This window comes from Microcebus murinus, chromosome 9 (genome assembly GCF_040939455.1).
Source record: "Microcebus murinus isolate Inina chromosome 9, M.murinus_Inina_mat1.0, whole genome shotgun sequence".
Lineage (NCBI taxonomy): Eukaryota > Metazoa > Chordata > Mammalia > Primates > Cheirogaleidae > Microcebus > Microcebus murinus.
In genome coordinates, this window is record NC_134112.1 from 95,839,294 (window position 1) to 95,865,657 (window position 26,364).

The 26,364-nt window shown below is 37.3% G+C and overlaps 1 protein-coding gene across 1 annotated transcript in view; it reads left to right on the forward strand.

Moving 5' to 3' along the window:
- CNTNAP2 (contactin associated protein 2) overlaps positions 1 to 26,364 on the forward strand; it is a 1,865,599-nt gene that overhangs the window by 1,211,376 nt on the left and 627,859 nt on the right. Inside the window, exon 13 of the mRNA XM_012768220.3 lies at positions 20,853 to 21,053. Coding sequence (XP_012623674.2) covers positions 20,853 to 21,053 — 201 coding nt within the window. The remainder of the gene's footprint in view (positions 1 to 20,852; positions 21,054 to 26,364) is intronic.

The following is a 26,364-nucleotide window of genomic DNA, read 5'->3' on the forward strand; positions in this document are numbered from 1 at the left end:
CAGATACCAGCCATTGTAGTGGGGCTTGCCCTTATCCTACGACCTCATCTGAGCTCGATTACGTCTGCAAAGACCCTATGTCCAAATAAGGTCACAGTCACAGTTTCCATGTGGACAGGATTTGGGGATGACATTATTCAACCCAGTAGAGTAGAGTTCGCCTGGATTCGATCAGATACCTTGAGAGTGTTTTTAAGTTTTTAATATTTGAAAACAATTTTATACTCACAGTAACGCATGAATAACTAAATTTCAGAGCTTAAATATACCTGCACGAGAACTTACAAAAGTGTGGTAAGTAGTTTTGCACTTAGGTCACCACACTTCCCTCATGCAGGAAATTGGCACAGACCCGAGACACGGGCCTGTTAAATCCTCTCCTGTCGTCCTCCACTGGTGGGTCTCGTAGCCTGATCACTGCTTTGGAACTGACTGTCAGTTCTCAGTTTCATTCTAGGAGGCTTAAAAATTCGACAGAGCAAAATGTTTTTCTGTTTTTTGTTTTTTTGTTTTTTGTTTTTTTTCTTTTCTAGTCATGCTGCTTGTCAAGGGGTCAGCAAACTTTTCTTGTAAAAACGCCAGATAGTAAATATTTGGGGCTTTGTGGGCCACACGGTCTCTATCACAGCTCTTCCACCCTGCCTTTGTGGTACAATGGCAGGCAGAGATAATCTCGTTTCCTGATTTCTGCCACCTTTCGCTCCTTCTCTGTAGTTGGTTAGTCTGGTTTCACCTCATTTTTTTTTAACATAGAATACACTCTTCATCCTGCTATGTTCCACGTCTTTTTTTTTCTTCCCTCCATTTCCTTTCCTTCCTTTCTCTTTGTTTCCCTCCTCACACTCTCTGGTTAATATGTTCCTAAAATAAATATCCACCGCCTCTAAACTGTATCTGATCATTGCACATTGATTGTGTGAATCATTTCCTATTTTCTAAAACTTTGAGAGGTGTGATATAGGTCATGGAGATACTGATGGGATACTCATTCCTTTACTTAGAGGTAGCAAATAGGCTTACATTCCCTCTATAAAATAAATAAAAATTGCAACAGTCCACTGGTTATTATTAGAAATGTGGATTTGCTGTGCTGAGTGATCAGCCTCTAAGCATATCTAAAATTAGGGAGAACTCTATGCAAAGTCCTGCGTTCCCATTACCCACTGTCAGCAAGTTTCCCCTCATGGCCAATCTCGTTTTATTTATACCTCCCTCTCCTGCCTCCTGTGGAATCATTTCGAAGCGAATTGTAGACATCAGTAGATTATTGTAGCATGCACCCCTTAAAGATAAAGATTCTTTTTTAGAAAGTATATCCACAGTCACATTATCATATCTATAGATAATTAATTAAAAATTCATTAGTCTTTAAATATCCAGTGTTCACATTTCCCTAATTGTCTCATAATTGTTTTATGTGCAGTTTGTTTGAATTAGGGTCTAACTATAATCTACACACTGATAAGTTGGCAAGTTTCTTAAGTCTCTTTTAATTCATAGAGTCGATCTTTCCCCACCCCACTTTAATAATTTATTTGTGAAAGAAACCAAGTCTTTTGTCTGTAGTGTTTCCTATAGGCTTGGTCACTGATATCTTCCCCATGGCATGGTCTAGAGATTTGATGAGATTTATGTTGGATTTGTTTGTTAATCATATTTCATAGTTGGTGGGTGTCCTTCCAACAAGGAGCCCACAATGTCTGGTTATCTTTCTTTTGGGATAAGAGCAGCCATTGTTGAATATTAACATAATCATTAGTGGTTGCAAAATAATAAGGTTCTCATTTTATCATTTATTCTTCAAATACTTGGAATACTTCTCTTAAAGAAAAAAAAAAACTTTCCTTCTTCAACTTGTTGGTTATTCTGAATTTTTAGAGGAAAAGTAGCATAAATGTTTAATTCTTCTCCTTTATTTCCAAGGTCTCAAAATAAGTTTATTTAGAATTCTAATTCACCAAAGGTGACCAATGAAAATTGATGTTTGTTTGTTGGCATTGTGTCCTTCAATCCATTGCAATTATTACTCTTATCGAAGGTCGCAATGTCCCATCTTCGGCAAGTGGGAGTACCTTCCAGGTGGATTTTAAATCTTTTTGACATGACCTTAGTTTTTATCCTTTCTTCTTTTGGGGTAAAACAGGATGCTCTGAGCTAATTTCTTGTTCCACATCTGGGCCAAGCTACTTCTCCTATGCCCCACCCACTTCGTTTCTCCTGTCTTCGTTGTGGTAAGAAACATAACTTATTTACCTTTCAGGAAACCCTATCATTTTACAGGGGAGGATGTAGCACTCAGGCAGTGTCCTCAGAGAGAAAATAATGGAACCAACCAATGCAGCACTCTGATATTTCTGAAAGTGGCACAAGTATGTCATTTTTCTTTGCACATTTTGGAATATAACTGCATCATGTCTCAGAGAGCAAAACAGGCATATCCTGAAAACAAGCCTCATTTGTGGCTCACTCCGAGGCCTCAAAAACATATTCTTGAGACTTGTAATTTGCTCACTACATGTAGGTTATAGCAGACATCAGTTCCCTCTCACAACGGTATTCAATAAATATGTCTTAAACAAATATTAATAAATGAATGATATTTTCAGCTTTTAGAGATGAAAATGACTTTAGAGAACATTTTGTCTTATACTACATTTTTATTTGAGGAATCTATGGCCTTGAAATTTCAAGTGATTTGTCCAAGTTCATAGTGCAAATTAGTAAAAGCTGTTATTCCCAGACCATCTGACTTTTAGTGCATTGCTTTCTACAACACCTATTGCCTCTAGACTGTGTTAGATAATTAAACATTAATTATTTTTATCATTGTCCATTTTAATGATACCTTGGTGTACAGATCCTTCTTTTTGTCCTCTCTTTTATCCTTCTTTCCTTCCTGTGTCAGTGAGGGAAAACTTTCTCTCTAACCTTCTGAAGTTTTGATAATTGAGTCTATGAAATGAATTGACAGGAGATAGATTAACAGAAGAAAAACCATGTTAATTATATCCATATGCACGGGAATATATGAGACTCAAAAAAATGGTTAGGTGATAAGATTTACGCAGCATCCTGAGCTACAGAAAGGAATAGAGGCCCAGAACCTCTGAGGGGAGGGTGTATCACAAGTTATGGGAGAGTGAAGAAATGAAGTGCATGATAAACAAAAGTTGTGTTGTAATGCAGATAAAAAAGTCTCTCCAGTAATAAAAGTTGTCTTGGAGCAGCCCTGAGAAGAATAGATGGGAGTCAGTGACAGTCTGTCTGGGTGTGATGTCATCCTGTAGTTTCCTCTCTTGCAAGATAAATTAACCTTCCCTGGTTGATGAGATTCCCAGGGAAAATATTCACGACAGTAGTGTTCCTTTGGGAGCACCTGCCCTTAGTCAAATAAGGAGTGAGAGAGAGGAGCAAGTGACAGGAGGGCAGGAGAAGCTCAAAGAGACCTTGATTCTCTCAGTCCAAAGCACTGAGCATGCCAGAGAACCACATTTGGGGTAGCGTTTGCTGAGCCCCAACATGCCCTTCCTTTCTTTTTCTCTTTGTCTCGCTTCCTCTCATGCTAATATAAATAGAGCCCCAAGTAACTGTCACTCCCTTGACAATGAAGAGCAAGTCTAATAAATGTTCAGATAAACCCCAGGGCTGCTAGGCAAAATCATACTGTTCATCAGGGACATATGGTATAGCCCTATGCCCGTTTCCAAATCTTGGATGATTTTTTCCTAGCACAATTCAAAAATTACTTCCTTTCACAATGGTAATAATAAAAACTCAAAAAGTTTACTTTCTCATTTATGTAAGATTGATGGCCCTTTAGGCCACAGAAATAATCAGCACTTATCAGAAGTGAATCACCTTAGTGTTGCCAACGTACTGAAATACCAAAGACAAAAATGATCATTTTCATAGTTACTTTATCGTCGTCCTGTAAAGTGCTGAAGAACTGATTCGTTTTCTTGAACATTTCCCCAGAACAACTGGATCTTTTCAATTCCCATATCAGAGGCTTTTTAGCTCAGTGTTTGGGGAAAATGATGATATGTACTATTTATGTATTAAACTCCACCCACGTCTATTTGGGTTTCAGGTGGCCAGACGGCTGAGCAAGGCACCTTTACTTGTTTTATTTTTGTCAGGTTTTAATCTGAAATGTAGGTTCTTGGCACACCTGTGGTCCAAGAATGACCAGATACACCAAAGTAAGACAAGCATGAGATCAAATTTATCCAGGGGGAGCAAGATAGGATAACAGGACAAGAGCAAGATATAGGTTTCAGACAAAGATCCATGCTCTACAGATAAGTACATGACCCATTGTTACAGCGAATGGAGAACAAGGGGAAAGGGAAGAAAAAAGGGGTTAGTTATGGTCTGCCTCTTGTTTTATAGTGAGTGCTCAGATTGGGACCTCCCTAGTGGCTCAGATGTCACCATGGAACCACTGTGATCGGACAGTTGGGAGTTGCATGTCTACCCACATGGGTTATTCTAGGTCAATTTCTGGACTCTATGGTACCCATGCTGCTCAGCTCATGAGCTAGAGAGTCCTCTGCATTCTTTTGCAGCTGGCGTGCTAAGTTCTGATTGGCAGATTCACAGGGTGTTCCCTCCTCCCCCAGGTATGGCAGTTACTCGGTAGAGGATTAGGGTGGAGCAGGACCAAGATGGAGGCTGGGGCCCACCCTGTCCTTCTTCCCAGATGGCGCCATTGCACCAAGGCAACAGCACCCACTTTCATCCCCTGGAGACCCAGAATCCCCCGCTATCTACCTAACATTTTGACTCCACTTCATTAATTTATTGAGCACTTGAGTACAAATAACCAGGAACTTTGCCAGGTAATAAGGATTGAGCAATGAAGATGACACCTACTGGAACCTTAACAGAGTGTGGCTACAGCTAATGTTACAGGTGCAACATGGCAAATGCAAATGCAGAGGTAAACATAGCTTGTTGGGGAAGTGGATGGAGATAGACACTTGGTCTGCACTTGGTCTGGCATTGGGAAGGTTGGGAAGTGGAAGACATTTTCTGACAAAGAGCTCAGAACCTGAGACCTAAGGGACTGGCATTTTCTGGCAAAGAACTTAGAAGCTGAGACCAAAGGGACTTTAAAAAAATTGCTGGGTGAGTTGGAGTGTTCCTGGCATGGGGTAGAATTTCCCCGGTTTAGAGGTGCTTTGATATTTTGATAAGCCTCATAGAGAATTTGAAAGAAGAGTGAAATCACCTAATGCATTTGTACGTCTATTAAAATTAAAGTGAGAACACCAGTTTTCTTCCTTTGAAAATGTTCAGTCTGATATCTTAAGGGTTTTCTTTCCCTGAAAAGTTATTTCTAGCTAATTATCCTCACTAAGGAAAGTAATCTGTCAGACTGGGTTGCTAATGTCCCTCACAATGGGGGCTGCTCCAGTGAAAAGAAACTGAGTTAATGGGGAAAATTAAATACTTAGAGGAGTTGATTATTTGGGGATTTTCTTCCAAGGTGACAAATGTCATCTGTCTCATCAAAAAAAATCTTTAATTAAGCCTGGTGCCTGGGTTGGAAGAAGCAAGAATGGGCCCCAAACCTTCTAAAGGGAAGTCACTTATATCATTACCACAGCCTGCGACGCCCCCAAGGATGTAAATTGCTTGGACGTGTTTAATCTTCCCCAGTTTGACGGGCAGACAGTGATGTGAACCAGGGTCAACATGAAAGGAGAGGCCATCTTAGGGGATTCTATCCTGTTAAGAGGGAATCAGACTGTCATTTTCAATTGTATGTGTTGTGCCACATCAAAGCTTTTCCAATAGCAGCTTCAGATGGAGCGTGATGGTTCAAGTTAGCCTGTTACAATTTAAGTTTAAAGTAACTGCTCACTGAAAATAAAGTTCCCCAACAATAAAAAATAAATAGAGTACACTAAAGAATGTTTAGATATTACTTACATTAAGGAATTTGGTGTAGGTTATAAGCGGGTTTATGATGTACATGCTACATATCGTTACTTAGACTATTCTGGAAGTTGCCTGGAAATGAACATTTACTATTTTAGGTTGTGCTGTAATTACTTATTTTGTTTTCCTTCTTCCCGCTAGCTTTGATGATGTGAAATGTATGGTATTTGCCTTCTTGTGCCTAGGTCCTAGAACAGCGCCTGGAATAAAGGAAGTTATTTAATAAATGAAAGCTCAGATACTATTTACCATGAGAGGACAGAGCATATACACTTAGCACAGAACAACTATTATCTTACTTACTGTTCAACCCAAAAAAGAAAATGGTGATTATTTTAAGAAGCAACTGGTACCTTTGACATACTTTTATGTTGCTCTTTAAAAATTATTTACAGTTTAGTATCTTGCAAACATTGCAAGTAAAGATCAAATTCTATAGGATTCTGTAATTTCAAATATTGCTTTTACTGTTTCACCCATAAAGACTTTCTAAATCTTTGTAAGCTTAATATTATAGAGCTATCCAGTGGGCTCTATAACCCCATGAACTACATTTCAAATGAATATTTTATAGGAATCATTGATGATGACAGAGAGAGAGGTTTGTTGGAAACTAAATGAAGAAAGGGTTAAGGTACAAGGGCTGTCTGGAAAATATTCATCCATATAATATGTTCTCATGATATTAACAATAGCTGGATACTTTCCGGATAGCCCTCATATAGTGTCAGCACAACAGTTACTGAACCTCTGCAGACTACTGGGCACTGCCCTAGGTATTGGAGATTCATCAGCAAACAAAATCTACAAAATTAAAATATAAAACAAAACTCTGACTTCCTGGAGCTTATAGTCCATTAGGAAAGTGGTAGAGAAGACAGATAATACAAAATAAACATCAAGTATAATAAAGTTTATACTGTGTTAGAAGGTGATGTGTGCTATGGGGAAAAAAAAAAAAAAGGAGGTATAGGGGAGGGAAGACTTTCCCTCTACCCTATGAATAGACTGGCAGCAGGCACATTAACAGGGGAAAAGACATAAAAATTTATTATGCACAGGGGGCAATCACAGGAAACAAACGTGAGTACCAAAAGCCCAGTGTGATCTAGATGCTTATATACCCTCTTCATGGGGAACTGTGGATAAAGGCAATTTAGGGGAGAAAGAATGCATTTGGGGAAGGATGAAAGGGTCCTCAGAAGAAGAGGTGATAATCTCTCTGGCTGGTGTGGACCTCCAGTCCCATCTCTGGTGATCTGAGTTATTCTTCCCTGGTTGGTGAGATTTTCTGAGAAGCAGATTCATGACATTTGAGTTTCTTGTGGAGAATCATCTTTAGGCAGATAAGAGGAGCTGAGAGAAAGCCTGCCGTGCATTCATTTGCTGTTCCTGGGGGCCCTGGGTGTGCAGCAATCAGCACAACAAAGGGAAATGGTTTGGGGTGGGCTTTCCTGAACTCCTCCACAGGCAAGCCACAGAGCAGGCTGTACATTTAAATAGGACAGACCTGGCCGGGCACGGTGGCTCACGCCTATAATCCTAGCACTCTGGGAGGCCAAGGAGGGAGAATCACTCAAGGTCAGGACTTCGAAACCAGCCTGAGCAAGAGCAAGACCCCGTCTCTACTAAAAATAGAAAGAAATTAATTGACAAACTAAAAATATATAGAGAAAAACATTAGCCGGGCATGGTGGCGCATGCCTGTAGTCCCAGCTACTCGGGAGGCTGAGGCAGAAGGATCCCTTGAACCCAAGAGTTTGAGGTTGCTGTGAGCTAGGCTGATGCCACAGCACTCTAGCCTGGGCAACAGAGTGAGACTCTGTCTCAAAACAACAACAACAACAACAACAAAAACAATAAATAGGACAGACAGGGTTGGCCTCACAGAGAATGTGCCCTCTGAAACAAAATTAAACAGAAGTGAGGGACTCAGTCAGGCTTGTGGCCTTCTGGGGAACACCTTCCAGGCAGAGCAAACAGCTCAGACACAGGCCCTAAAATGCAAGCACCTGCCATGTCTGGACCACAGCTAGCAGGTCAGCGTGGTGGAGCAGATATTTAGAGTGCTCTTTTTTAACCAAGTGTGTGCAATATGTTGTAAAATATTTTTAAACAATAGGCAGTGTTATCTGTAAAGTTCCAGAGGAATGGTCAGTCATTGATCCAAGATGACATTTACTTAGTCTCCAGGTTTGAATTCAGATCAAAAACTAATTGCTCTTATAAGCAGCAAGAATCAAAGGTAACATTTTCTTGCTACACAGGGTAGAAAACCCCTTCTTGTCAAACAGATGAACTCTTGACTAGAAACTACACACAAACTACACCTTTACCCAGTGTGAGTGAAAAAGAAAAGGGAAGATTAGCTTGTCTTCGTATTGGTAGAGATGTTAGTCAATAACTCCAGCTGTATCGTAAAAGAATTTTAACGTCTCTAATGGAACAAAAACATTTACAAATATTCTTCTTCCCAGAAAATGGCTGATGGCTTTCTATAAAAAAAGACACGTATAAGCTCCAAATTGTTCTTCAGGTGGGTGAGAATGGTCTACCATTATTTATACTTGTTCGCAGTGCTCGATTTGTCATCTGTCTTTGGGCTGGAATTGTGAGCTTAAAAATAATCAACATTTTCCACCACCTGCAGAACATCATCTGCACTTTGAGCTCATTTCCTCAGTGTTTCCTACAGAGTTCCATCTGTTTTACATACCTTATTCCTCTACACATGATTAAAGCTGCTTACGCTACCTGAGATGCATACATAGCTGACTTTATGGAATGCCTCAAACTACCACATCCTGCTGCGGTGAAATGTCTTTTATAATATCAGAGTCTATGCTTACCGAGATGGCTTTAATGCTCATGCTTTACATATCTGGGGAGAAAAAGAAACTATAACAGCAACTTTGTAGTAATTCAAATTATGTTGGCAACATTGTGATTATTGAAAAAACTTCTAAACAAAATAATGATCTCTAAATGTATGATCTTTAAGATTAACTTATCTACCTGGAAGACTGATGAAACTTTCAAATGAATCCTCTTACAAGTAACTAAGAAACACACTCATGTTATAGTGTAACATTATGCTGGGTCTTTCTTCCTGAATGTTTTCTAAATACTTTTGTAGAAGTTAATTAGTACTCTAAATAATTAGAAGCGGTAACTAAGAAATTATTTTGTAAATTATTTAGTAAAGTACCCATAGCTCTTGTAAAATGACCACTTTTTGCTAATTACTTTTATGAATATGGATGTTCATATAAAGTTTATCTGCAATCAGGTATATTTTGTTTGTTTCAATATGAAATGTTTCTGGTTCATCCCCAACACCCAGATTGAGAAATATAACATCAAATGTAAAATGACACCCCAAGTATGCTCCCAATCCTCCTCTCCTTTCTCAATTCTTAGAATATCTTATTGATATTTTTGTGTTCTTAAACTTTACAAAAATGGCATCATATTGTAAATGCCCCTCTTATTTGCATTTTCCACTCAACGTTCTGATTTTGGAATTAAGTCATATTGAGAAACATACTTCTAGTTGATTCATTTTTAAATATTTCATTATGTTCTGTTGTATAACTATAGCTCGATTTATTTTCTACTCTTTTTGAATGGCCCTTTAGGTTGCTTTTATTTACCATAGTGAAAAAATACTTACAATTAATTTTATTTTACAAATGTTCAAGAATTCCTCTAGGATACATAACTAGAAATAATTGATATGGAAAGGATATGCTCATCTTAAAATTTACTCGTTATTGCCAAATTGCTTTCCAAAGTAGTTGCAAGAATCAGGGTATGAAAGGCCTAGGTGTTTATATCCGCAAGAATTCTGGATACAGCCAAATTTTTAAGTGTTTGCCAATCTGCCAAAGATGACATTAAATCTTATTGTAGCTTTAATTTGTATTTCCCTGGTTACAGCAAAGATGTGTCTCTCCATGTACTGGTTGACTGTTTGTTTTACTTGATTGTGAATTGCTGGTTCATATCCCTTGCTCATTTTTCCTTTGTGTTATCTCTTTTTGTTACTATTTGTAAAATTTCTTTATATAGCTAGATACTAATCTTTGTTAGATGTATGTCTTACAAATACCTCTTCTACTCTGTGGCTTAACTTTTTACATCATGTATGGTGTCTTGACGAAAGAAGAGAGTTTAATTTTAACAGTCATATGTATGCTTTTTTTTCCATTATAGTATGCTCATTTTATGCCTTAAGAAACAATAGAAGTATTATTTATCATTTATTCTATAAATTTTGAAGCTGTGCTTTTTCATTATGACTTTAATCCATGAAGAATTGATTTTAAAAATAGGGTTAAAGATGAGGGATCAATTTTTGTTTTTTAATATGGATAATTCTAAATTTCTCATAGATATCAAATGCCAGCTCTAATTTAAACCAGTTTCCATCTATACATGGATTTTGTTTTAGGTTTTTAAAATTTGTTACATTATTCTAATTGTCTATGCCTGTACCAAACTAATTTACTCATGATTCCCTCTCTGCATTGCTCTTCTTCTTCAAGCATGTCTTGGCTATTCTTGGATCTTGGCTTTTGCATATAAACTTCTTCATCAGCAGCTCAATTATACACCCACAAATTATTAAGATTTAGATTGAAAATGTAATTAATTTATAGACTAATTTGAGAAGAATTAATATCTTTATGATGCTGATTCTTTCAACCCATAAATATGGGATATTTCTTCATTTATGTGATTCTTTTTTAATATTTTTCATTAAAGTTTTAGATTTTTCTCTATAAAGATCTTGCCTATCTTTTGTGAGGTTGTATTTATTATATCATGAATTATATTTTAAAGTTATATTTTCTCACTAGTTGTTATTGGAAATATGATTGATTTTTATATACTGTTCTTATATCTAACAATCTTTATCAAGTTAAAAACTTTTCTAATAGGCTTCACTATGTATCAGGTCTCTCTCTTCTATCCAATTCTTAGGACTATTATTATTATATTACCTTCTTTTACAAGTCTTATTCTCATGGCAAAGGCTCCAGCATAATGTTGAATAGAAGTTGTGATTATAAGCATTTCCACTTTCTGATGAAAGGAAAGGATCCTAATATTTCATGACTAAATATTGAACCCTTTATAATATTCAAGATTTTTTTCATTCCTAATTTGCTGAGTTTTTTTTAAAACCATGTATAGGGGAGTTGCAATTTATCCTTATATAGCTGATTCTATTGTAATTATTCTGTTTTTTCTAATATGTTTTTTTAGACTGTTTCTGATATTTGCTGTTTTTATTTTATTTATTTATTTTTATTTCAGAATATTATGGGGATACAGATATTTTGGTTAGATAAATTTCTTTTGTGCATATTGAATCAAAGTTGTAAGTGTATCCTTCACCCAAATAGTGTGCATTGTACCTGTTAGGTGTGAATTCATCCAGCCCCTCCACCCCCCTCCCACCTGCTTGATTTCTGTCGAATTTTACTACCATATGTGCACATGAATGTTGATCAGTTAGTTCCAATTTAGTCATGAGTTCATGTGTTTTTTGTTTTTCCATTCTTGCAATACTTCACTTAAAAGATGGTCTCCAGTTCCATCCAGGTTGTTACAAAAGATATTAGTTCACCATTTTTTTAATGGCTGAGTAGAACTCCATGGTATACATATACCACATTTTATTAATCTTCTCATGTATCCATGGGCAGCTGGGTTTTTTCCTCATCTTTGCGATTATGAATTGTGCTGCTATAAACATTCAAGTGAAAGTGTCTTTTTTAATGAAATGCCTTTTTCCGTTGGGTAAATACGTAGTAGTGGGATTGCTGGATCAAATGGTAGGTTTACTTTCAGTTCTTTGAGGTATCTCCATACTACTTTCTATACAAGTTGTACTAGTTTACAGTCCCACCAACATTGTGTAAGTGTTCCTTTCTTTCTGCATTCATATAAGCATCTGTCATTTGGGGGCTTTTTGATAAAAGCCATTCTTACTGGAGTTAGATGATATCTCATTGTGGTTTTGATTTGCATTTTCTTGATGATTAGAGATGTTGAGCCTTTTTTCATATGCTTATTGGCCATTAGTCTATCTTCTTTTGGAAGCTTCTGTTCATGTCTTTTGCCCACATTTTAATGGGGTTGTTTGAATATTTTTTTTCTGATTTGCTTGAGTTCTTTGTAGATTCTGGTTATTAGCCCTTTATCAAATGTGTAGCATGCAAATATTTTCTCCCATTCTATAGGTTGTCTATTTGCTTTATTTATTTCTTCTAATGTGTTTCCTGAATGTAACATATTGCGTTAAAATTTAATATTAAACTATCCTAGTTTAAACATTATGAGTATAACTCAAGTGTAACTCAAGTTTCTAAAACTTAGAGTTCAGTAAAATAAAATATATTTCTCTATCATGATCATCATAACACAACATAACTACACCAGTGCAATGTAAGTTCAACAAACCATAGGTCCGGTTCTCTTGCAAAGCTATAATTGACAAATATTATTGGCAAATAATATCTTTGCCAATGATCCATTTTTACTGCATCATTCTTCCCAGCATATAAGCACATCATAATGATTGTCATCTTAAAAATAGAAAACCAGAATTTACTCTGTTTCTATTCCTTTTGATGAAAGAAAATAGTTTGAAAGAATTGTCTTAACTTTCTTCTTTCCTCCCACTCTTCGTTTAACCTGAGATAATTGGGCATTCTTTCACCCTGGCCCACTGAAAGCCTCTTGAAAAGATCGCAGATACCTTTGATAAATGCAATAATGAATTCAGTTCTCATTTTGCTTGACCTTGAAACACCACTTAAGTCAGTCGGTCACTCCCTCTCTCCTGAAACGCATTGTGTGCCTTTCTCTGATTTTACTTCTACCTCACTGGCTGCCTGGTCTCGGGCTCCCTATTGGCTTGTATTTGCCCACAATTTTTCCCATTTTTAGTAGATAGCACCATCATTTTTCCCAGGTAAATGTGGTCTCGGGCTCCCTATTGGCTTGTATTTGCCCACAATTTTTCCCATTTTTAGTAGATAGCACTATCATTTTTCCCAGGTAAATGTTCAGTCCAAGATCCTCACAGTAATCCTGGTCTCAATTTTCCCTGGCGTATCTCATCCTAAATATCGCTAAACCCTGCTGGCACCATCTTGCAGGGATGTCTTTAGCCTCCACTTCTCCAACACTCCACTGCGGCCATCCCTCCCCTGGACGCCAGCAGCAGTTCTCAGGTGGTCTCTGTGCTTCCACTCCTGCCCCATGGCTAATTATTTACCACTAGTTAGCCAGAATGACACCTACAGAGCATAAATCAGTCAAGTCACACCGCTGCTTAAATCCCTACTATAGCTTCCTATAACATTTGAGATGAAATTCAAAGCCCATGATGTGTCATATGAGTATGCCATAATATACAGTCCCTGACTTTTTGTCTTAAATCATTTCCTCCTCTTTCCACTCTTTATTGGACTCTAGCAAAATTAACTGCCAGATTGCTCCTGCCTCGGGGCTTTTCTGTTTGCTGTTAGCTCAGCCTGGAGCATGCTTCCCACTGGTCTTCCTACCATTCTGGTATTTGCTCTCAGAGAGGGTCTTCCTTAGCAATTGACCTGAAATGGTCTTTCTCACTTCTCAGTCACTGTCTTTCCCTTACCAAGCTTCTACATAGAAGACATAAGTAAAATAAACATCTTAGTTATTTGTTTACTTGTTGTTTTCTGCCTCCCACATTTGCATATTAGATTGTAAGTTGCCTGACATAAGGGACTTTATATCTTGCTCATTGCTACATCTCTAGAACATTTAGACAAATGACAGGCATAGTATGAGCAATTAGATATATCTTTTCAATAAATGCTTATTAAAGGCATTCCTGTATTTGAAGAAATGGTTTTCAAAATATGAATTAATCTTTTATCTCTAGAACTTTTTGACACCCCCACATATGAACATGCACTAGACCTTTCAACCCATGCACAACTGTCATGACTCTGTAATCTTACTCTCCACTATCCCAGACTCTTACATTTCCAATCCATCAAGATCTACTGAGTCCTTTTGGTCTCCAAAGTATTTGACTTAACAACAAAAAGGGAGAAGTTGCTTATATTACCTTCTCCTTCTTCATGTAGCTCATCTCAATTTGTCTGTTGTGATTCACTACAAATGCAATATTTGCCAGGTTGCTTCACATCTATGTGAAGCTGGGTCATATGGACTTTTTATTTAGACCCACAAATGTGCCTGTGTTTTAGCACTTGTTAATAACTTGCAGTTCTGAGCTTAATGTAATTTCACCTCCCCTGGACCACATACTCACTGAGGACAAGAACTCATGTCTTTTTCATCTTTGTGTCCCCCAGAACCTAGCACAGTACTAGAACAGATCAGGAACTCAATAAATGGTTTGTAAATGCAGAAATGATGGAATTATATTACCAACTATGACATCTGCTTGATGCAATAAGTTATGCATTCATCATTTTAAAATAATATTTTTAAAAGCCTAAAATAATACCTGTATGTTGCCTCTCCCTCCTCAAAATTAGTGCAGGGCAATGGGGGAAGACAATAAAAATGTTGATGTTCCACCCAGTATTCACCACTAGGTCAAAGAGACACAGGGCAGTAGAGTGAAGAGAACACTAAATCCAGAATTAGGAGACAGCATTTCTATCATTTTGCCACTAACTCTTAGTACTCACTTGTTCAAGCCAATTATCCTTCCTAAGACTTGGTATCTTATTTTTCTAATAGAAGAGAGTCAAAATGGATCTTCTCTGAGATGACATTCTATTAACATTATTTAAGATTAAAAAATGTCTACATAAGAACATGACTTCTTTAAGTGGTAGGCTTGCTCTTTCGGATATGTGTTCCTACAAGACTGCAAAATTTCAAGTTTTGAAAAAGCAATTCTTATTAATGCAATAGCATTTAATTGGAAATCCTTGCTCTTATCTTGCTCATAGTTGATGTTCAAATGTTGATTGATTGAATCCAGATAATAGCCATTAGGACTTCTATGCCCAAAGAAAACAAAGGTAATAGGATACAGTTGGTAAGATAGAGGACAAATTTAAAGATGTAGAAAATTTAATTTACTAGTTTTACCCAGCAGGCCAAGGCTAACGTGCAATAGAAAAATATTAAGTGAAGCACATATTGTAGCTTAGTTTCTCTTGTGTTGCTATGAGAGTAAGAGACACAAAGTCACTCCTGAAAAGTAACTATAATAGATAATAAGGCAGCTAAGGAATTTGGACTACATGTTGTATGTTGGCCACATCCAGTCTAACAAGTTGTATATACCATTTTAAATTTAGGTAATAAATTTAATATTCCCTTCTTTTTAAAAATCATTTCACAGCAAATTTCAATAAAGGTGGAAAAATGCTCTTTGATTAACCAATTGAGCATTAACTAGTAAGGTGATGTTGTTCTAAAAGCAAAAATGATACTTAGCTGCAAATACAGGTATACAGGACACACAAAAAATTTTTTCTATTAGACTTAGCTCACATTGGACTTTTTATTAAAATATACTATATGGAGACCTGCTCTTTAATGTGAACTTCAGATTACATATGGATGACATGGAAAGGAGTCAGGGAACAGCCATATACATGAGTAAGAAACTGTTTATGGTCTGGTAGGAATTATTCTTTGCTTTTTTTCTGCTGGTCATTTTCTGTCTTTATCAGTCCCTGGTCAGAGCTCCAGCCATGCAAGGAATTGAGTTCTTGTGAAATGAATTACTTGAGGATTACAGATAGGGTCGAAGATATGGACTCGCCGGTATAGGTGGCAGAAGGACTTTTCTAATGTCTCATGTCAACGTAACTAAACTGGTTAATCTTGAGGACCTGTTATTGCCACGGGCATGGACATGTCTCCAGAGTATGTTCCATACGTGCCTTGGTGTTTGAAACATGTCATTAAATCAGTTGCATTTATAACAATATATAGTGTGGCAATTTTTAAAGATATAATTGCATGATGAGTCAGATGCTAAGTTCCCAGTAATCCTGAAGGGCATTCTCATAAAGCAGTCATCTAAAAACAGTATTTGAGATGCAGTAGTTTATCAATTGCTTCTTCATAAAAATGGAACTTAGAAATTCAGAGTTTGTCATATGTAGTAGTTTCTATTTGCATTACACACATATCCAATAATACACATTATATGAACATACTGTGAATATGGGAATAAAGTTCTTAATTTTTCCACTTAATGATACCAGCAAAGGAAAGTTTATGCAGTGTAACCACCTTCTTTCTTTTAGACGTTGGATACCTGCAAAGTTGTTAATAGCCTTTTGTCACTTAAGATTTAATGGCTGGCTCCTAAGGAGCTCTTGAAATGTGTAATATACAAGAGGTACAAAACAATTAGCAAAATGCATCAACATTTTGGTGTCTGACTCAACTCCCCCCATTCTCCTGTTTCTCACTCATGAGCCTCTTTGCATACCTGAACAATGACAGGAATATTCCAGAATTAGAATATTTGTATTTGCATTTCCTCTATCTGGAAGATTTTCTCCAGACATTCATGTGGCTTGCTGGGTAACTAACTACCTTATTTGTTCAAATGTCACTTTTTCAGTGAAGCCTTTTCTGGTTTCCTTTGGATTAAAAAATGCAATCCCCATACACACTACTTGTCCTTCCCTTCCTTGATTTAGTTTTCTCCTAGCCATTATCACTTGCAAACTATACATATGTTTAATTTTAATTGTTTTGCTTACTATCTGGTTCCCTCCTCCTCAAAATGCAAGAATGTAAGCTTTCAAAGTTTACAAATCTATATTGCACTGTGGTTTCCCTAAATCTCTTTCTTATATTAGGTGAGCAGTATTTGTTCAATGGGCGAGTGAACCCTAAAGCAGAGGGGTTTGCGCAGGGTTTTGATCCTGAAATGTGTATGGTGGGAGGTGTGGAAGTAGAGTTTAGGACCCAGAAGTCCCTAGGACCAAAATGTTAGAGACCAATCAATCTTAACAAATTGATTAATGTTTTTAAAGTTACTGAAGTCATATAGGACAGAGACCAAACATGGGTGACCATTTTGTTACTTGCTTATTAATTCTTGCCTTTATGAGCATTACTTTATATATATATATAGAAGAGAGATTTATGAGCCTTTAAAGAGAGATCTGGTTAGAATGCTACTCCATGCTGAGTTAAAGAGAGTTCTGGAGTCCTGCCACAGGATAAGGCCTTTCATAGGTGTTTGTTTAAAAAAAATAAATAAATAAAAGGAAATACTGTCAGACATTTGAGAGTTCTATGCCAGAGGCTGATTTTTAACAGAAAAGAGAAAGCTAACCTACTTTTAATTAATTGATTTTTAATTAGGTGAAGGCAAATCTGCAAATCTGGATATAAATGAAAAACTCAGTTTGTCGTTAGAATCATGTCAGAAAGTGACAGAATTACTAAAATACATCATTTTTTGCTGTATCAGAACAACTAAAGGAAGGCAGTTCCACACAGGCTAAAGCTCAAACTGGAAAAAATAATTATCCTATGGAAAATATATTACTATAGGAGGCACCATAACTGAACTTGTTTTAATTGATTCAAGAAGAGCAAACTGGGAAGTGCTCTGGTATGGAGGCAAGTTGTTACAGGCAAAGGAAAATTACAGCCAAGAGGAATGAGTGACTTCACCAGTGTCTCTCAGCCTAGTCATGGCAGCGCCAGAACTGGAACGCAGATGATTTTAAGCAGCTCCTAAATTGAGAAGCTTTGTAATATTTATTTTCTGTTGATTTCTTTTGCTACTCAACTAATATTTTTTGAAGGCCTACTGTGTGCTGATTATGGTGGAGTTCCTGCCTTCTTACCTTTCTATGTCGGGAGACAGGTATAAAAAATAATGAAAATATGCACAAGCCAGGGAAGATGAATGCTAGGGAGAAGAATAATGCAGGAGAGAGATGTAGAGAACAGTTGCCGGGGTGGGAAACAGCAAAGGGGAAGCTGGCATTGGCAGCGGAGCAAAGATCTGGAGGGGGAGGGGGAGGAGAAGAGGGCTCTGGGGGTGTCTGAGGGAAGATGGCTTTAGACAGAGGAAGCAGGAGGTGCAGAGGCTCCAAGTAAGAGAGCAATGCAATGTGGCCGGAGCCAAATGGGCAAGGAAGGAGTGGTGGGGTGCATGGGGACAGAGGCAAGGAGGTGGCAGATCCCCAAGGGACTTCTGCTGTTTTAAGGACTTGGATTTGACTTTGAACAAGACCTGTTGTTACATGAGGGCTTAGAGCAGAACATCAGAATCTGGCACATACGAAAGGCTCACCTGGCTGCATGTGGAGAGCAGACAGGAGGATGCAGGGGCATCATGGTGGGAAAGCAGGGAGAGGCAAGAGTGGCTCGGACCAGAATCCTGTGGCAGGGAGGGCTGTCAGGGAGGGAGGCTCAGCCTCTGAAAATGGACTGAAGGTGGAGCAGACAAGACGCACTGGCAGGGCGGATGTTGAGTGTAGGAGAAAGAGATGAGTTAATGGTGACTCCAGGGGTTTTGTCCTGAGCAACTGAATGAATGGAGTTGCCCTTTACTGAAATAAGGAAGGTTGCATGAGAAGGAAATTCAGGAAATATACAGTTCTCTCTCTCTCCTTCTCTTCCTCTCTCTCATCTCCTCCTCCCGCTTTCTTTGCAATTTATCAGTTGGTTAAACTAGATTACTATAGAAGTTCCCACAGCATGGATTTCATGGAGTGTTTCCACTTAGTGCCATTTAACATGTTCCTCTCACCCCTATGTTTTCTGTAAATCAGCGATTAGATCTATGTCATGGCCTATTTACAGGATGGAGGATGAACACAGAACACAAAACACAAATACAGAGTACAAAGAAAAACACGGGCACACGTACAAATAGTTGACTCAAGTAATAATATACTGGGTCAGTTTTATTTTTATACTCTAAAAAATTAAAGTTAGTTCCTTATACTTAACTGCCCAGGCATTTCAGCAATGGCCATAAATTCTGGAATGCATAGTCTTAGGAAAGCAGATATCCTCTGGCTCAGAATTTAAAGGTGGTTCCTCTAGGCACCAGGCATAGATCACAGACCAAGATTAGCAAGGATGGACAAGGCAAGTCACAGGGGGCATTTCTCATCCCCAGCTTCTCTTAGGGTGATACCCTAAGATCTTCGGCTGAACCCTGGTGGCTGTGCCTGGCTCAGGTCGCGCCTCCCTTGAGGAGTCTTACCCGTCATTGACTAACCAGCCCTCTTATGGGGGTGTACGCAGCAATCACAAGAACAATGTGTTTATCGTGTGGTCCCCAGACCCCCAATGCCATGGGGTGGGGTAGCTCTTGCTTACTTGCAACTCAGGTCCTTTGTTATGCCTCTAGGCAACACCTTGTTTTTATTATGCCTCAAGGCAGCAGGGGCCTTGTCCAGAACATAATACTTTTAAATGCTCTGGGCAGAGCACGTACATTACTAAATCTAATTCTTAAACTAGGAAAATATATGTCAGTCCCCTACAGATCTATAAGCTTGGTCAAATTCACACTTGATTTTTGTCAGTGTTACTTTACATGTAATATTGATAGTATGTTTCCACCCAGAGGTATATTTTCCCTGCCTTCACTTTTGGTTATATTAGCAGTCCTTGATAGTCATTGCTTAGATCCTACTAATTTGTGAGAAGTGATGAAGCGATGATACTTGATCATTTAGTCTTTTTTTATGAATGGAAATGTTTCCATAAAGAGAATATTTAGTTACATTATAGTACATATAGAAAAGACAAGCCGAAAGCTTCATTATTTTCCTTTACTTACCAATATTGTAAATAATGAGTTGGTTACCTAGCATGTTCCAAAATTAGACTTTTTAAAATAATTTTAATGAATTCATGCATTTAAATATACTTGATATGTTTTAATACATTGTAGGGAATTCTTATTGATGTGAAAATTGTCTCTGGGGGGTTTTGAACTGCCCTGTCTCCAGTACCTTTTTTTTCCCCTGGTGTGATGATATGTTCCTAGCTGATCGTGCATTGTACATTTCTGGCTCTGGAATCCATCAATTCTTCAGGGATCCTAGTTTACTCTTACTGCATGGAAAATGGTATTTAATGCTAACAGTCTGGTGCTTGAAGTTGGTCCTTCTTTTAGAGCTTTTTCAGTGTACAGAGTCAGGACATATGTCTACATTTTCAAAAAGACAACATTCCGTTAGGTTCTTAGTGGTGCTTCTAGATAAAATCTAAAAGTGTATAAAGCTTTTATTTAACCTCATCTCGTTTACGTCTGCTGTTTCTTTTGTCACACTGAAATTTTCAGAATCATGAACACCAAGATAATTACTCATTTGCTTTATCCCACACATATAGAGCATTTCAATAACAGAAAATGCAATGTCTAATTTTGCCTGAAAGGTCAGGGTGGAAAGAACATTTGTTGACAAGATGAGGATGCATATCCGGATTACAGCAAACAGCATGTAGGAAGACCCAGCGGCTTGAGAGAGCACAGTTCATTTAGGAAAAAGCAAATACTGTTCTATCACAGGAATAGCAGGTTACAAAGTCAGGAAGGAGTCGGAACATAATGAGCCTCACATTCATTGCTGCGGACATTAGAGCGCCGGCCAGATACAAAAGCTGTTTTTAGTTTTGTTTTCAGGAGGTATCTTGCATTTGTTTTTCATAAAACAATATTACTTTTCTACTTTGTCCTTATCAGCAAAAGTTAGATATGGAAAAAGAGCAGGGCTTACTTTGAGGATTGCTATCCTTACCTGTTCTAACCCCCAGTGCAGTGAAAATACAAGTTAAAGTGTAGCTCAATTATGTCCTGACATTTGGAGAAGCACTTGCATACTAATGAACCAGTGTTCTGGTTGCTTTTCTCCCCACAGAGGACAAAGTGTGGACCATAGTGTCTCATGACCTGCAGATGCAGACGACGGTGGTCGGCTACAACCCAGAGAAATACTCGGTGACGCAGCTCGTGTACAGCGCCTCCATGGACCAGATAAGCGCCATCACCAGCAGCGCCGAGTACTGCGAGCAGTACGTCTCCTATTTCTGCAAGATGTCGAGGTTGTTGAACACCCCAGGTAGGCTGAGAATGCAATGTTACTCTTAATTACTATCTCAGCTGGTGCTTGGAATTACCTAAACAATCCAACAGGTCTGGTTATTATATCTATAGTCCAGTCTTCCGTGTGTAGGAAGCTGTGAACAAGGAAAGTAGCATCACTTGGCTTGCATTCTGGGGAATGAAGCTAAGCAAGCATAATTTTGGAAAAAAGAATGCCATTGTTTTAAACTTACAGATTGTTTTCCCCATTTTATGTGTGTGCGTGTGTGTGTGTGTGTGTGTGCGCGCGCGCATGTGTTTCTGGTGCTTCATTATCAGTAGTGGCTTTGGGGAAAAAGTTTTATCAGAGCTCCTTGTGAACTTTCAGGTAAGTCTCTTGGAGTTCTTCAGGTGTCTTTAATGAAAGATAAAAGCATTCAGTGTGGGAGGTGGGGTGGAGATCAGTTAAAGGGGACTTCGGCTTTTTATGTAAACATCCATTTCTCTTTTAAAAGATTGCAAGTAAATATAAAGATACTAGTTAATTCTGGATTGTGGTATATGGATATCTTGCCTTATTTTTTGTACTTTTCTGTATTTTTAAAATTTCTCAATAATAATGGGGTAAAGGATGGGAATGCTGTACCTGTAGAAATCATGTTATAATGGATTCATTCCCAAATACTAAACTTTTTATAGAAAATATTTCTAAAATTTTATCAATAATGAATGGATGGACTTGCTCTCTATGTAATATGAAATTATCTATTTTATTAAAATTCAAAATGACAGCATAAAAAAAAGCATGCTTATGGCCGCCTGCAGGTAAATAGGGTACGGAATAGGGATAGAATTGTAGAGCGCTTTGTTGTCTGTAGTCATTTAAGAGTATCTGTCTCAGCCTGGATATTTTTTCATGATGGCCGACTTTCAGCAATGCTTTAGTGTGTGTGCACAAGTGTCTGTGTTAGGGGTTGTAGACAATAGAGAGATTCCAAAGGATATACTAGAAATAACTTTCCCTTAGGAAAGGCCCACATACTCTTGGGGTCTTCGCAGTAAATTCAAGATGTTGACATAAAACCACACCCCTGGGCCTATGGCGTAACAAAGTGGAAATAATCATGTGCTTTAAGTCAAGGAAACATGGTTTATAATTTTCAGCCTTGCCGCTTCTCGTTTTAAAATTTATCTTGACAAATAAAAATTATATATATATATAGTGTATAATATGTTTTTAAAAACATGTATACCTTGTACAGTGGCTGAATCAAGCTAATTGTCATATGCATTATCTCATAATTATTTGTGTTGTGAACACAAAATCTACTCTCTTAGCAATTTTCAAGAATACAACACATTGCTATTAACTATAGTCACAGTGTTGTATAATAAATCTCTTGATATTGAGCATCAATTTCCAGTGTTTCTTCTCTCAAGCAGAAATCATAATACCTCTTTCAGGGTGATTGTGAGAATTAAATGAGGTAATACACTGAGCATTTATAGGGCCCAATACATTTAAGTACATAATAAGAAGCAAATAGTATATTAATTTTTTATGTAATATTAAGCAGCTATAGAAATGATATTGTGCTATGTCTGAGACCAATGGGCTGTTTGATGCCCAAATTCAATATTGAACTGGAGCCAGTGTTGTGGGGAGTAGCTTACAGAGAAGGGTTATAAGCAAAATTGTTCACAATACTGTGTGAAGATTTGAGTGCTTTCTGTGTGCAAAGGTGCGTGCTAAGATTACAGGCAGAGTATCCTGTAAGAAATAAGCCAGGGAAGGCGGAGTGGCAGTAGACTGCGGAGGAAAGGAAAGGTCGTGCTGCAGGGGTGGGACTTTGTCCTGAAGGCCAGTGCTTCTCAGACCTTAATGTGCACTAGAATACCCTGGAGAAGTTAATAAACACAAAGCATGGACCCCATTCCCTGAATTTCTGACTCCATAGGTCTGCTCTGGTGCTTGAGAATTTACATTTGTGATGAGTGCTGCGGATGAACTGTGTTCCCCCAAACTTCCTATGTCGAACCCCTAACACCCAGCCAATGTGACTATATTTGGAGATTGAGCTCTTAGGAAGTAATCTAGGGTTAATGAGGTCATAATGCTGGAGTCCTAATCCAAAAGGATTCAAGGCCTTATAAGGAGAAGAAAAGAGAGAAAAAGCTCTGCTCTCTTTCTCTCTGCCACGTGCGGGCTCAGCAAGAAGGTAGCAGTCACCAGCAAGCTGGGAGAGAGACTTCTCCCTGGGGAAAGAACCAGCCAGCACCTTGATCCTGGGCTCCAGCCTTCAGCACCACTAGAAAATAATGTCTTGTCATTTAAGCCACCCTGTCTATGGAGCCTGCGGTGTTTTGTTATGGCAGCTTGAGCAGAGCATTCCAGTGAGTTCCCAGGTGATGCTGACGTGGCTGGCTTAGAGCCCATCCTCTGAGAACCACTGCTGTGGGCAACGGCCCTTACAGGTCAACGGCCCAATATCATTTTCTATTCCCCTTCACTTCGCATAGCTTCCCCTCCCGCACCCAATTCTGTTTCCAGCGCTGGGAAAAGTCAAACAAGGACTGTAGAAAATCAAGGGCGATAGGAGCCATTCATGAATCTCATCCATTGTGTTCCCTGCTTCAAGAGTGAATGTGCCTTATGGATGCTCTTCTCACCGATTTCAGCTAATTAGTCTCCAGCTAATTAGTGGGGGTTGGGGCAAATTGTTGACCAGGAAAAAATCCTCGATTCCTTCAGCTTTATTTTCTTTACTTTCATTCTTTCTTTTATCAAACTCCAAAGTCAACTTTCGCTCTTTGAATTTTGCTCTGGTGATTCAAAAATACACTATGGCTTTCACATAAGTTCAATGTATAGTTCAGGCACCAGGAGAATTAAACTGGTTTTTGAATACTATGTTAGTTACATTTTCTAATAATGATAAACATATATTCTCTTCAACCTCCAGATAACTCCTTGCAGGGGAAGGACTGCTAAATTCAAATTGAGTGAAATCTTAATCTGCACCATGAATAAACTATTTTCTTTGTGATTCCAGACGGTCCAACATTGTGTTTCTAGACATTTGTAGATTCTTGTTGTAGTTAATAACTGTATTTTGAGAATAAGTTTATAGTATGCTTCTTGCTTTTTTGGACATCCTTTATGTATCATATCTTTCATATAGGAGCTACACTTAATAAATGTTTGCTGATTTGAATGAAATGAATAATATATAGTTTTAAATATTACTTCATCCAACCTGAGGCAGTTGTTTTTAAGCTAGAGTGTGCATCAGAATTTTGAGGTTGCCATCAAAATTCTTGTTCCATGGCCTTACTCTCAGCCTTTGATAGGACTTCACTAAGGCTCAAAAATATTTGCTTTTAACACACATCCATGAGTGATTCTGTGAAGCATACTTTAAGAAACACTGTCTTCAGTTTATAGCATGAAGGTCTCTAGTGTTGGAATTTAAGGTGTTAGTCCTTCATGTGGGAGAAGATTAAAGGGAATATGAGGGTTTGTCTGACCCATCAAAATAAAATAGCATACATAATTATCTCCATCAGCTAAATTAAACTGCCATCATAATATTTTTAATTCTTTCGATGTATTAGTCTCTAAATATTGTAAAGGGAATTTCAGCCTATGCTAAGTCATCGTTTACACTTCCAATTTTTATTTTCCAAGCTAACTAATCTGTAGACCAGCTGATTCAAGGAAAAGGAGTGTTTGTGATAGGAAGATCTGTGTATTATTGTATTCTGTATATGTAAAAATAAGAAAGAACACAATTTGATAAAAATCTTTCATTTGTTTTGTTGGGGAGCTAATGTTTACTGTAATTGTTTTTTTTTTCTTCTCCTCCTTCATGGTAGCATTCAATTTTAAATATCCATTTACTCATTCTTAACTAAGACTGAATTATATTGGAACTTCTGTAGTAGTGCTTGTGACATCTGTTTGAATACAAAGTATATTCATTATAGTCATTGCAATTAAAATGAATATCAAGTGAGTTTGTAATAGCTATGCACTTAAAATGTTATTCTTTAAGAGCCTTACCCTCAAGAGTTCATTTGGGGCTTTATAGTTTCTAATGATACTTATGATAAAGAGTTGATATGCATATGGGCCTAATTTTAATTTTGATAAATGTTTGTTTATCCCATACCCTTAGCTAGCAAATGTGGAATTACCCATTATTGGTTTCTTACAACTTTTACAAGGATAGTAATATATGGCTTGCAATTTTATCTTTTTGTTATTATAAAACTTTAAAATGTGGTCAATTTTAAAATAATGATTTTGCCATTATTCTTGCAATGTAACCATTACTTCAGTTGTCCTTTATAAAAGACATGGAAACAAAACAAATAAAAGTTATTTTATTTTATATAGAAGAGCCTGTTTGGCATGAGGCGTAACAATTTGGGAATGACCAAATTAGTTCTACCCAAAGAGAGAAAACCTTAATGGTTGTCCAAAGTGATATCTGTATGCTTTATATCCTCAGAACTATAAATATGATCATATCTGAACAAATGAAAGACAAAAGTTATTAAATAGTAAAATCTTCTGGAACAAGTACTTTAAGAACTTAAATTTGATAAATCAAACACCAAGAGAAAGTTCCATTAGATCCTACTTAAGTAGTCTTAGTCAACAATCCTAATGCTTTTAGATAACCAAAATCTTTCTCTGTATTTGGACAAGACCTATTAGGCTCCTTTTATTATAAAATGCTTATTTGTATAACTCAGATGCATTGTAGTCATATATTTACTTTACAAATCATATTATACCTTCTTTCTGCTGAACTATTTAATCTCTACATATATAAAGATTTATTAAATTATAGAGATAGATATAAATCATGTTTTCTGTTTTGTGACTACATTTAGTGCTATTTTGTTGGTTTCCAGTGTTTCATTTCTTTTAATCTCTCAATGTAGTCTGGTTCTCACAAGTCATACTTTTTATTGCTTCTTTTATTGAAACAAGCAATATAAGTTATCCATCCTCTGGGGTAGTTTACTATTAGATTTTGTATGTATTAAAAAGGAATTATGCTCACAATCTTTGCCTATAAAGTAAGTCATGTAAGATTCAATATACTTTGATAATAGTAAACTGTGATTTAGTAGCATCCAAAAGACAAAACAAAACATGACTCCAACATTGTAACTAATAACCTATTTTTAGCAAAAATTTCCAAAATTTGGTGTAGTTATCAAGAAAATGGATTTTCAAAGTTTGTGCTGTGCATTTTAAGAAACCATGACATTCAGCTCTTGAGACCACATAGATTAAAAAAAATCAACCTGATTCCAACTAAAGATTGTTTTCA